General features: G+C 37.9%; 1 protein-coding gene across 1 annotated transcript in view; it reads left to right on the top strand.

Annotated features, from left to right (window-relative positions):
• IFI35 (interferon induced protein 35) overlaps nucleotides 1-12,281 on the top strand; it is a 504,650-nt gene extending 492,369 nt beyond the window's left edge. The window contains exon 9 of the mRNA XM_044054662.1: nucleotides 1,763-12,281. Coding sequence (XP_043910597.1) covers nucleotides 1,763-1,963 — 201 coding nt within the window. The 3' untranslated portion in view covers nucleotides 1,964-12,281. The remainder of the gene's footprint in view (nucleotides 1-1,762) is intronic.
• The last annotated feature ends 785 nt before the right edge of the window (nucleotides 12,282-13,066 follow it).

Here is a 13,066-nt window from a genome sequence, read left to right as displayed (position 1 = left end):
TGATTTTTTAAGAAAAGTTGCTTGATATATTTTTTCTTATGATAGAATGCAGTCTAAGGGTCTAATTAAAATTGAATATGAAAGTTTTAGTGTAATTAATCACCATAATGGCATTTTAATAAGCCAGTTATTAAGTGTCTTCTTGGTATTGATTGCCTCTTGGAAATGTGGGTGTGTAAATATGTTTTATTATTTTAATGTAAGAACCTTGTGAAGGCAAATTAGCAATGGAACTAGTTTTACAATTTTGAAAAGGCTGTTTTTGTTTGCTTGGAACTGAATTAAATTTTGGAACTGGTAGCTTTTGTGTGAAAAGTCTAAAATGACTGCAGTACCCCTGAATGCAGTTTTGATTACTTCAGTTGATACTGCAATCAGTTAATTTATTTTTGTGTAGATGCCGATGGGTTTCATTGAAAGGACAAAAAGGTTAAGCCACTGAGATGTTTGATCAGTTGAAATGCCATTTATGAAATAAAAACAGGATTGTTCAATACACAAATGCACTGTCTAAGAGTTGCATCAACATTTTGATTGGGGAAGTTAAGCTTACTGTACCAGGTTAGCAGCTGACATTGCAACCTTCTTTAAAAATATATCTGCTCAGTGTCTGCAGAGCTGTTACTTGGATTTCCATTCGCACATTCTCCAAACAGTACAGACTCAATGCCCTCTAAAAAAAAAAAAAAAAAGAGCATAATAAGTCTTGGCTGCCGTGTGGGAGGTGGGCATGCTGGGGGACCATTCAGGCTTTACTGAAGGCTTGAGGGTACACTGTTTGAAACACTCCCAATCGTTTTATGGGGTTTTTTTGTTAGTGATTTGTGGCCCTCCCCACCCTGACAGTCAAGCCCACTCCCTCTGTTCTAATGATCATTTCTTGCCTTTTACCATGAATTGTGTGCAGTCATATTGCTGCAGGAGCAAGAGCTAATCAGTAGTGGACCATTTATCACAGACAGTTTGGCATTTCTCATATGTTCTTCTCTTTCCTTCTTAGGGGGGTGTCTCAGCAGACAGGCTTTATGGACACCATATATCCTCCAATAAGGTTACTTTCATCAAGTGGCTTTTTTATGATTTTATTTGGTTGCAGTTTTAGAAGCTGAATTGGTATATGCAAGTTAGAGGGTTCTTAAGGGCAAAACAATCCATAAAAACAGATGCACACACACACACATGGCTGCAGAAGTAACATTTTTTTGTGTTTTTTCAAGGTTTTTGAGCCACACTTCTCAATATGTAAAATTCATGAATCATTCTTAGATGAGTTAATGCAACAGAGGTAAACCCAGGGAAAGGCATGGACTGGCGGGATACTGAATACTGTATGCATGACACTGTTTCTATCTCAAGAACTTCTAATTCCATAGGAGGCACCCTCACCAGGTCTGTCAGTCTCCAAAGAAGATTATTTGATGGGATTAACCTGATGAAATAGAAACCCACTCCATTATTCCTAGCCCAGGGTGGCTGAGTTGATAGTGAATGGACATTTTCCATACATTCCGTATCTTCCCATTGCTGGCCATTCCAGTCTATATGTGTCTTAAAGATCTACTGCTATGGTGAGAACTGACGTCTCAGTTACTGGATCTGTAAAGATCTTGGTTCTTACATTGGGATGTGATAATTCAGTTGTGTAGATTGTACAGACACTGACACTGTTTGTCATGTTTAGGGAAAACATGAATTATAGACTATATTTGTTTCATATGGGTCTATTCCCTTTAATGCATTTGTTTATTTTTTCTTCTCACAGGTAACCAACATCGTTTCTGAGAAAAGTGTTCTATTAAGAGGCATACCAGATATTATGGAAGAAGAAATCTTGGCAGATAACCTGGAAATTTACTTTCAAAAGCCTAGCAATGGTGGTGGGGAGGTGGATGCATTCCTTTATATCCCTGCAGGGAGATGTGCCATTGCTGTCTTTGAGCAAGATGTTAAAGAAACAGAATAATGGCTTTGTAACTCGAGAGCATATAAAGTAATACAGTTGAAATGTGTCCATATTATTTCTAAGAAATTAAACTCATGCTTTATTTCTTTATTTCAGTGACATTATAAATAAGAAAAAAAATAAGATGGATCCAAATATTTATAAAAGAATGAATCACCGTTATTTTTGTGAAGAACCTTTGCAAAAAATATAATTAACAGGCTTCTGCTTACTACTGTCAGTAATTTCTCAGCTTGTTTTTTTAAGCAGTCGAATGTCTTCTTGCACAGAGTTAGCATCTTCAGCTTCAGTTAAATCATGCCTTTTTTAAAATCACTATTGCCTCATGTTAACTTCAGTTCTTCCCACTGCTTTATTATAGTCGCTAAACTGCATATTCCATTTATGAGTCATCCTGGTCATTTTGGTTTGCTTCCTAGAAAACACTAGTATTTTGTAAGTTCACTATTTGTCATGCTATGAGTTATTTTTTTCACTGGACAAATATTTATGTGGCATGGAAGTTAGCATTTCCATCTCAGATGCAGATTTTGCTTGATATGTCTTCTTTGTGGAGTTTGCATGTTCACCTAGGTTCATGTAGGTTTCCTTCAGCCTCCTCATTAGTTTTCTACACTCAACAGAAATGTTGGATACAGTAAACTCTCAGTTAACTGGCACCCATGGGGGTTGGTAGATGCCGCATAACTGCAGTTTATGGTTGCTTGAGAGTTACTGCTAAAAATAGGTCTGACTAATGCTGTACCCTACAATGTTTGTTTGGTTTGACTTGTTCTCAGCTTGGGGAGAGAGGGAATTTATTCATATCTTCATTTATAAAACTCTGAAATTCTAAAAACATAAGGTATGTTTCTGCGGGGGGGGGGGGGGCAGAAAGTGCAACACATGAAAATTGTACTATATTTCTTCGATTGATTTTTTTTTCTTTGCCAGTTGCTTGAGTTCCAGTTAACTGAGAATTTACTGTAGTTGATTGATGGTGCTAAGTTGTTTGGTGTGTATGTTTGTGAATGTCTGCCCCTGACCTGCCATCTTGGGCTGATTCCTGACTTGCACCTCTGGACCTCTGGTTTGTCTGAATAGACTGTAGCCCCTACACAATTTACTCATTCTCAGATTTAGTATTAAACTGAATTGTACACAGAAAAAAACTGCATCTAGATTTCAGTAGGGCATCCAGTTGGTTATTCTATTTTATCACAGTAAACATCTATTAAGACAAAATCAACTGCATCAGTCTAAAAAAAATGTACAGAGTTTGCTACATTAAGGTCTGTGGTTCAGAAATGTAAATTTAGCACCATCAAAGCTTTGTTGTGCCCTTTTCTCCATAATAGAAGTGCCTATTACCAAATTGTTGTCATAGGTTCATAGGTACTTATGTACTGTTAATCTCTGAGGATCTTATCAAACCTAAGCTTGCATTCCCATTTCAGTTACTAGCCCTTGTCTTTTGCATTTGAATAACCTAATCATAGGCTGAACAATGATATGTTAGAGTATTTACGTGTCCCCTATCCATGAGGGACATGAGTGCTAAACCAGGGCTGAATCTGCGGTCACCCATCCATTCATCCGAATTACGTTTGAATAGAGTAAAAGAAGTACTTTGCGTTATGAGGAGTAGAAGACGCTTCTGTTGAAATGGTATTCTGTGCGATACATACCTATCCTTCCAACGTATTTTTTTTAATTTTGCAAAAGAGGTTGAGATCTCTTGAGCAGGTGTTTATACCACTGGCCCTGCAAATGTGTAATAGATCTGACAGAATATGGTCTCTTGAGGCTCTATATGCAAACCAGAAGTCGTCTCTCAGTAGATTGTATGATACTGAGAAGGGGACTAAAGCTTTGAGACAGTCTGTATACTTTTTATGAGTCTTTTTCTTAGTGAGAAATTGTTGTCATTCCAGCTGTGACATGTTTTTGCATAGGTACATACTAAATGAGGCATTATACTTAATGACTGGCCTAATGAATGCCACATACATTTATTACATTACAATTATTACATCCATGGACCTGAACACCATACCTTTAGTTATAAATGTTGCAATGAAAAAGGAGGACTTCCTTACAACAGTGGATATGTGGTGATCAAATGACATTTCATTGTCGACATAAGTTCACAGATCCCTCACTGTGGAATCAACTTTTTAGGGGTATGTTATCAATGTGATAGTTACAAGAGGACAGTGACATAGGTAGGGTGGGGGCAAAGGGGACAACTGCCCCAGGTGCAAAGTGTTGTGGGGCATGATCAGCCTCTCAAGATCACTCTTTAATGTATACCAGCTTTTAAAAGATAGTATTGCATTTGCAGTCACACCAGAGTACTGTAGATCTCCATCAGTGGTCTAAATTGTGGAAACTGCTTGCTACATTAGTAGCAAGCAGTTTGCTGCAGTTTAAAAGAGAGAAGTTTTTTTTTTTTTTTTTTGACTAAAACCTGAGCACTGTAATGCTCCATGCAGATTAATACTTTTTTTTTTACTAAAATAATAAGAGGAAGGAGGGTTGGGGCAAGGCACAGAAATGAAACCTGAATGGCTGTAGCAGGAGGTTTTGCTGTTCACTTGAAGAGCTGGGTGTGGAGGCAGATTGAGCGCTGTCTGCAGGAAGCCAGCCACTAATTTGTGCTACCAGCACAGGGAGTTGGTTAAGCCAGCTATGATTCTAAAAGAGGAGTCATACTTGCCGAAGGATATAATTCTACATTTCTTGGCATTTAGTTTCAGTCCATGATTTTGACACCAGGTATTTGTTTGGGTCTGGCTTTCTTTTATATATTGGTGTTCTTTGGAGTATTTATGATGTCACCAAGTTTGTAGTTATCTGCAAACTTGGTCAGCCACAAACCATTAACATTACCTTTGACCTCTTATAACTAAATGCCATAAAGGAGTAGCCGAAGGACTGAACCCTGCAGTACTCTGCTAGTGACAGGCCTTTTGGAAGAGGTAGGACCTCCCACCCTTACTTCCAGCATTCTGTTTGTGAGCCAGCTTGCTTTCCAAGAAGTTACATAGAGATTAGCATTTAGCTAGGAGAGTTTATCTCTAATACCTACATGTGAGATAAACTCCATTGCAAGGTGCAGGTATATAGTGGGCACCGATTTGCCCTTGTCCATTGCTTCAGTAACTAAAAGTCAGCTAGGTTTTAAGTTGGCAGGACCTGCCCTTGATGAATCTATACCAGGTTGGGTCGAGAGTCTATAGGTCACCTATATTTTTATTTATTAAATCAAATGATCCTTTGCATAGCCTTGCAGATGATACTGATCTTGCTTATGAGTCTATAATTATCCAAGTCAATTGAAGCACCACCTTTGTGCAAGGGAATGACAGTTGCTCTCCTCCATTCATCCTGCACAGAGACTCTTTTGACGTTGATATTGAATAGCGTCTGATGGGGGTCTCATAAGTCATATTTTAGGCTAACCAGCAGGCAGCCTGGCTCAATAGATGTAGTCTTTTTGGCCTTAGACTGCACCTTAAGAATTTTTTCTAGGGAGATTTTAGGAAGGTGTAGATGTAGGTATGTGATCCGAAAATATTTGAAAGGAGATTGGGGTGAGGTTTGACCTAAATTTGTACAGTGCTTCCCTTCTGCAATAGTCTGTACTGATACATAACCTTTCAGTTCAGGTGTTAGCATACATCATTCCCAGATACCCCTTCAAGAGTAGGAAAATCAGTGGTTCTGCCTTTACAGTATGTGCACATTTATATAGCTTTATTGTGTTTAATTATGCTTCTTGATCCTGCCTTTTGATTATTCACTGTTGATGTATGGTTCAAGGCTTGTTGTGTGTAACTGTCATTGACATGTACATGTTTGTATGGCTGTGGCTGTAATTAGGACTTTATCCAGTTCGAGTTTTTCCCAAATTTGTGCACGTCAGTCATTATTTCTAATGCCCCTGTACTTTGAATTAAAAATCATATACGAAGCCTGAGAGATGATATCTTCAGATTACTAAAACTTTGGGGAGTTTCATTCTTTTCTGGGCATGCCATGTCTTCCTTACAGCCAAATATCTCTTTTTGCCCCTCTTTTTATACATCTCCTAGCAAGCAGAGGCATAGACGGAGGTTTACTCAATTATAATAAAGAACTGATGCAGGCCCTAGATATGGTAATTTGCTTCCCAAAATAACCATCAGCTAAACAGATTCTTCTCCAGGTTCTCCTGAAAAAGGTCTTGGGTAGTGAATGCCTTCTCCACCCCGTGGAACCAGCGGCTTCTGTATAACTTCTAGCTATCCCTTTAGTGTTTGTAAAAGCAGGAGAAGACAAGACAAAGCTATTCCTGTTAGCTCGCCACTAACCAAGACAATGATATTCCTCCTTACCAGTGCAAATAAGAAGAGAGGACCATCTGATCCTCCTGGCCCATTGCACCCTCCTAGTCCAACAGAGTAAGTCCCTGGGCATGACAAACCTCAGAAACTCCAATGTCAAGTACATGGATGATTTCAGTTTAGTTTGCCTAAGACCCCCCCCCCCCCAAGGAGATGGTGCACATACTACACAAGGCTAGAAGACCAAATACCAGTAAATCACAGATGGCTAACAGGAAAAGATTTTCTGACTACTGTACAAGCAGAAATACAAAACTGGTGTTTTCCTCTAATTTTCTTATCTTGCAGTAACTCTCATAGCTCTTTGCTACACCTCTATTAGGGTACATCTATCTGCTTTCTTGGCTCATTTAGACACAGACCCTCCCTTGTTTCATTGATTGCAACTGTTAATCTATTTCTGAAGGTGATCTTCACCTTAGCTTACACAGGAAAGCATTCTTCCTCCTCCTTCGGACTTAAATTTTGTCATTATCAACTGATTCTCACTCTGTTCTTTTCTTATGGGCCATCACCTCTGTCCAAAGAATCTTACACTTGCAAAACTTCATCTGTAAAGAGCCATACATAGTTTTCCATAAGGATAAATTGACTCTTGGAACCCCTTCCTTCATGCCCCATGTGATCTCAGGGCTATCCTTAAACCAGTCCATTAAGTTATCTCTTTTCTACCCTAAGTCCCACAGTAACGTGGAGAGGATCTTACACACTATGGATGTGTATAGCTCAGGTCTACACTAATAGAACTAGATAGCTCAGGCTATCAGATCAGAAGATCACCTGTTTTATGCTAGGAAGACATATTACACCACTATCTAAAAACACTTTTTAAGTAGTTCACTAACTGCATCACTCTCTGTTATTATTATCATGGGAGAGTGGTGGAGGTTCAGATGCGAGTCCATTTACTAGGACAGTCTTCTTTAAAATGTTACTGTACAGAGCATTTGTGAGGCAGTCACTTGTACCTGCATATGTACTTTCTGCAAATATTACAAAGTTGGACATGCAGTCAGGAACAGTGCTGGTTTTGAATCTGCCATCTCCCAAGGCATGCTGTAATCCTTCTCTTAGGTCAACAGTTTTTTTTTTGTGGTATTTTCTTTTCCAGCTGCTTTTTACTTTATTTGTGTATTTGGAAAATCAATGCAAGCATGATCCTTAGAATTAACAAAGCAGAGTCACTGTAATCATAGATGCTTAAAGAGGGTCTTTGCTACAGCCATACTACTGCTTACTTTGTTGCCTTGTGTTTTCCCATTCTTTCTTGTATCAAAGTCTTTAGTTATGGTGAAGGCAAGAAAACTAACATTATTCTTTGTCTAAGCGGGTGAGGTTTCCTAAGCATTTCAGGCTTACCTGCTGGTGACTTCTTGCTCCAAAAGAACAGAAGATGGCATAGGCTTCCTAAAGATGTGCATAGCATGGGAAGAAGACCAGTTCTGCTATGGAGATATTTAATGGCTCTATAAGTCAGGCCAGAAAAAACGATGCCCATACGCATGTAATCACATATTTATAATATTACTAAAGTAGTGATTCTGTTTTTCTAACATCTCAGCTGTGGTGAATACCTTCACCCTCTGTACTTCACATGTTGCAGTAGAAAAATTGCAGATGGTCTTCAGTCATGCTGTATTTATGGGGGCACATGACGCAGTAGAACAGGATTATGAGAGTGGTATTGCTTTCCCTGTGGAGGTCCTTAATGTACTTGAAAATGTGGGCAATGCTAACTGATGTCAGTGAACTGGTCTGTTTTTTTTATAATAGTACTACTGCAAACATTTCTCCCTCAAATACATACTCCAGTGATGATAACCTTATATGGCTGTACTTTTAAATAGTAATGAAAGCAGCAAAATCTAAAAACTGTTACTTTGTTAGTAATGTGTACTATTTTGTCAGAAACAGTAGCACATATACTTGTAGGATGCCTCTGCAATGGAAATAAAATGTACCATATTATTTACAATAGGGCATTTTCTGCATGGGGTATTTCTTAGTTTTAATGATTTGCTCAATTTATTACAAGCTGTAGCCAGGGACTGCATGCCCATTGAGGAAGACTATGATAGCTACATGGTGGCAAGATCACAAGACCTTATCATGCTGTGATGTGGCCATCTCCCTCTCTCTTTTTTGCAGTTTTTCTAGAACAATTTTCTGATGCAGTCAGGTTTTAAACTATGCATAATACAATCACTTAAAAGTTTTCAAGGATGATCAACTTTGTTGCTAAATCCCTTATATGCTATGAACTGTTTTCACGTCTTCATGACAAAGTCAAAATTTGTTAAAAAAAATTGCTGTAAAATTCCAAGATTTGTAGGAAAATGTTAACTTTATATTAGAGACATAAATCATGTATCATTTTGAAGATCATGGGAGACTAACCAAAAAGGTTGGTTCTTGAACCACTGTTGAGACACAGTGATCACAAAAGAAGAATTATGTCTCCTATGCAGGTCAGTGGGATTTTCTGCCATAGACATTAATGTTACTGTGATAAACAATGAACAGTCATGTGCACATGAATCTGCCTTGTAATACACAGGGCCAGCCTTTGGTCAACTGATGCCCTAGGCAAAAGAGCTCCACAACTCCCCCACCATACCACCTGGTGCCCCCATCCTGGTCTACCTACACTATCCAGTTTACTGGGAAAGTGCCCCTACTGGAGTGGCACCCTAGGTGGACACCTAGTCTAGTTGGTCGTTTACTGGGAAAGTGCCCCTACTGGAGTGGCACCCTAGGTGGACACCTAGTCTAGTTGGTCTATGCCTAAGGCCAGCTATGATAACAGACTTTCAAAATGTGTAGTTTTATAATGGAAGTTTGGAAAGTTAACTAAAATATTTGAATTTGACTAGTTCTAAGTACTTCAGTGTAAACATTATCAAACTATACCATGTCAAAATTGTCTGTATGAAGTACCCATATACTTTTAACTCAGAAGTGACCAATAGTTTATATATTGTTGGAATTTTGAAAGATGCTGTGAATAAAGATACTGTAGAACCTTAGCCAGGGTGTGCAGCACCCCTCAATGCTAAATTGAAGAGAAAAAAAAAAAACAGAAAGCTCTTCTTCTTCTTTCAGTCATTTCAAAACTTAAGGAAATCCCACCATTTGCTACAAATGTAACTAGTGGCTTGATGCAGCTACATACCAGATATGAAGTGCTGAATCCCAGAGTGCCAATACAATAACAGCATTCAGTTCTGAATGCCAGTCTAGTACTACCACCAGACTGGCATCTGCCGATCACAACCCCTAATACCTCGTGCCCAGGGCAGCTGCCTCTTTCACCACACCCTAGTTACACCACTGAGATGCTGTACTGCATTAGAAATAAACATATAGTCAGCATACAAGGCTACAGAAGGTCCCATATGGCAGTAAGCTGCATTCTAGATCTTTATTTCAGGCCACCCTAAAGTGATGATTTCGGAGACACATCTTGGACAGTTTCTCACCTAGCATACACAAAAAATTCTACTTTCAGATGTCTTGTGTTTTTGAGCAACATAAAGTTCTGAAGTTTCATAACAAATAAAATAAATAAGTGGGACTGTATCTTGCACTGTTTTCAGTATGTTTTGCTTGAATGTTTTGATTCTGTTTTCCATTATATACAATGCCTGCTTTCTAGTAGGTAGGTTAGAAACCTCCAGTTCTTGAGTCCCATCTGTATTTTTTAATTGTGTGTAAAAGGTACAATAGCAGATAGACTGAATGCATGTTACTTTTTTCATTGTGGTTTCATTTATTTCTTTGTAGAACTCAGTAAAAAGAAGTTTCCCATTAATTTCAACTGTTTCCAAGCCCTTTTTAAGAGGCCAGTACTTATACAGTGGTTGACATTTTGCCGCATGGTTTGATAGATGCTTTATTCTATGGTACATTTATGAACATAATTTTTTGTACCATCTTAGGAAATGATGCAAAAATTATTACAGTGCAACTAATAGCAAGTGTGTGTTAAATCAGTAAATGAAATATGAATGACTCACAAGTGAGTGAAACCATATGTGACGCAGCAGACTGCTTTGCTCCACTTCCCCTGTCCCAACTTGCCATTAGTGCAGTCTCAACCCTGGGAGGGGTAGTACCAGGGACACTTAAGGATAAATTGTGCCGCTGAGCAGCTGATGATAGCTGGGGGCATGCAAAGAACAGGAACATGTGACAGAAATCAGAATCCTGCAGTTGCATTATATCAGAAGAAAAACTTATCAAAGTAAATATATCAAAAACAACTTAAAAGGAAAAGTAAGAAGATAGTAATGCAGTATTTTCTACCCTTCCCCACATCCTTTAATGTATTGTTATTCTTAGTAAAAACCCTCTTTTCCCAAGATGCTGCATCCTTGGAGTTGTTATAAGAAAAGTAGCAGAGGGTGTGGAAGGCAAAGCTCTGTATATGACGAGGTGCAGCTTCCTACAGAACATGGATTAAAATGCAACTATTTTATATTTCACCCAAGTATAGAAAGTTTTATGATTTGTGATTGCCATTTCTGCAGGATAGCAGTAACTTTGAGAAAAGTAACTGTAGAAAAGAAGTCAAGTGTATTCCAGGAGTGATCTGCATATAATAGAACTCTTCAGTCTCACAAAGAAGGAAATAAAAACTTGTCGGTAGTGGGTATGCCTAGCAGTTTGAAAAAAAAAATCTTAAGTGGGAAATCAAATTAGGCTTGCAAATATATCAGAGCTTTGCAGAGGGTGAGCTGTTTTCATATTACAGCAACAGAGAGAGATTAACTACTAAAGTCAGTTTGTCACTGTCATCCAGCTGAATTTGCAGCAGTTGAAGTCTACAGTGTCATTATTTTAAATACAATGTTGTTTAATTTTCAAGGCTGTCCTGTCAAATAATCACAGACAAGTAAGGTAGTGCAAAAAATGCTATATAAACTTTTTCACAAGCAGTACACCATGTTTGAAAACTACAGCAACATACTGAATTGAAAGTACCATTCTAAATACTTTGTTTTTACAACTGCTTCAGAAAAGTACCTCTTTGGTTAATATTATTACACTAGTTTTTAGCTGAGACATAATAACGTCATTAAGAGAAAAAGTAATTGACTTGTAGAAGATAAGTATATGGATGGTGGACAGGACATTTCTAAGTCGTCTGCGTGTTAACAGTTGTGTATAAGCTTTCGTATGTGTACTAGGGAATTTAAGTGTGTTCCATTAGTGAACTGCCTCATAAGAAGAAAATAAGAAAAGTCTTGTAATCTACCATGCAATACACTGAACTAACCAAAATGCAAGAATTACAGCTTTCCCTCAAGTAGCTTTGAGAGAATTTGAAAAGCCATGCAGACATTAAGTATAATTTCCTACTCTGTTAGATAATTATTTAATTTAGGACAAATAATGTGGCAGTAGCTATAAAATATGAACTAAATGCATTTTCTGGATCCTTTGCAATACTTCGACAACTTATAGTTGCAAACCCAATATGATTTCCCATTTATTTGTTATGTAATTGTTTCACTATGTCATGTAACTATCTATTACGTTTTGCCAGTCACAACTCAAAAATAAGGCAGAAGGGTAACTAAAATTCACAATTGTTTTACAGTAAGTAAACACGTTTGCTGATTTCTATGTACCAACCTGAAATAACCTCTCGCCAGTATACATTGATGAACTAGATTTGCAAACATTAATGGTTACTGTTTGACTGCTGTATGGATCTGTGACAAACAACTGAACATATTTAATTGTGGGGAGATGCACTATCAAATTAGTTTTTGGTGGTTTCAATAGGTACAAGTTTGAACCAATGAGTAGTTAGTTTTAATATCAAATTAACCAATGACAACTAGACTGTTGGTTCTTAATGATGTTCTGTAGTATGCAATTTATTCTGATGAGATTTTGTGATATGGAACAAAAGCGCTTAATCTGTTATTAAAGTTTTAAAGTCATTCCTGTTTCTTTTTATTATTTTTATTGACTTTGGAGTGGGTTCACCTTTACTGGTTTCCATCAGACCTTTTCTGCAACTATACTTCCAAACTTTGGAACACCCTACCAACTTCTCTTGCCTCCATTACCTCATCAAAACAATTCAAATCACTCCTGAAAAATCGCCTTGCAAACTCCTGGCTCTGCCCCTGCATTCCCCAAGGATATACCACACCCTTAACTCTAACTTCACTTTCTTACAATAACTAAATATGCTCTTTCTCTAAACTACCTTTTAACGTGCACGTCCATGACAGCATAAATAAATGATTTCTGTGTATGTAAGTATCTAATGCAAAAGTTACTTGTGAGCTTCATTACTGTAATCACAATGAAATGTCTTGTTCATATAATGCATATTTAATACTTTTTGAATTTGTTGTTTCACTTGCCAATTTGTGTATATGCCATCATTTATTACAACAAATACTTGTCTGATTGTGGATATGTGTAATTTGCCAATGTATTACTTCGAGCTTTTCTCCCCGGGCCTCCACTGAAAATGGGCATATGCCCAGCTGGACCTTCCCGGTTAACAAATGTAAAATAAAATAAATAAATAAATCTGCCACACTGAGGTTTTGGTGTTAGAAGACTGAACAACCACATTATTGAAACCGAGAAGATCAAATATCGGAACATTGAACCAGCTTTTTCTTTATAATTTGGCATCACAAAAAACAGTGTTTTTGCAGGGGAGCAAGCCCACCTGGGCCCCCCCCACACCCCCTGTCTATTATATACC

Source organism: Protopterus annectens, chromosome 13.part0 (assembly GCF_019279795.1).
Source record: "Protopterus annectens isolate FY-2018-M chromosome 13.part0, PAN1.0, whole genome shotgun sequence".
NCBI classification, from domain to species: domain Eukaryota; kingdom Metazoa; phylum Chordata; order Ceratodontiformes; family Protopteridae; genus Protopterus; species Protopterus annectens.
Note: the sequence above shows the minus strand (reverse complement) of the source record. Positions and strands in the feature narration are given on the sequence as shown.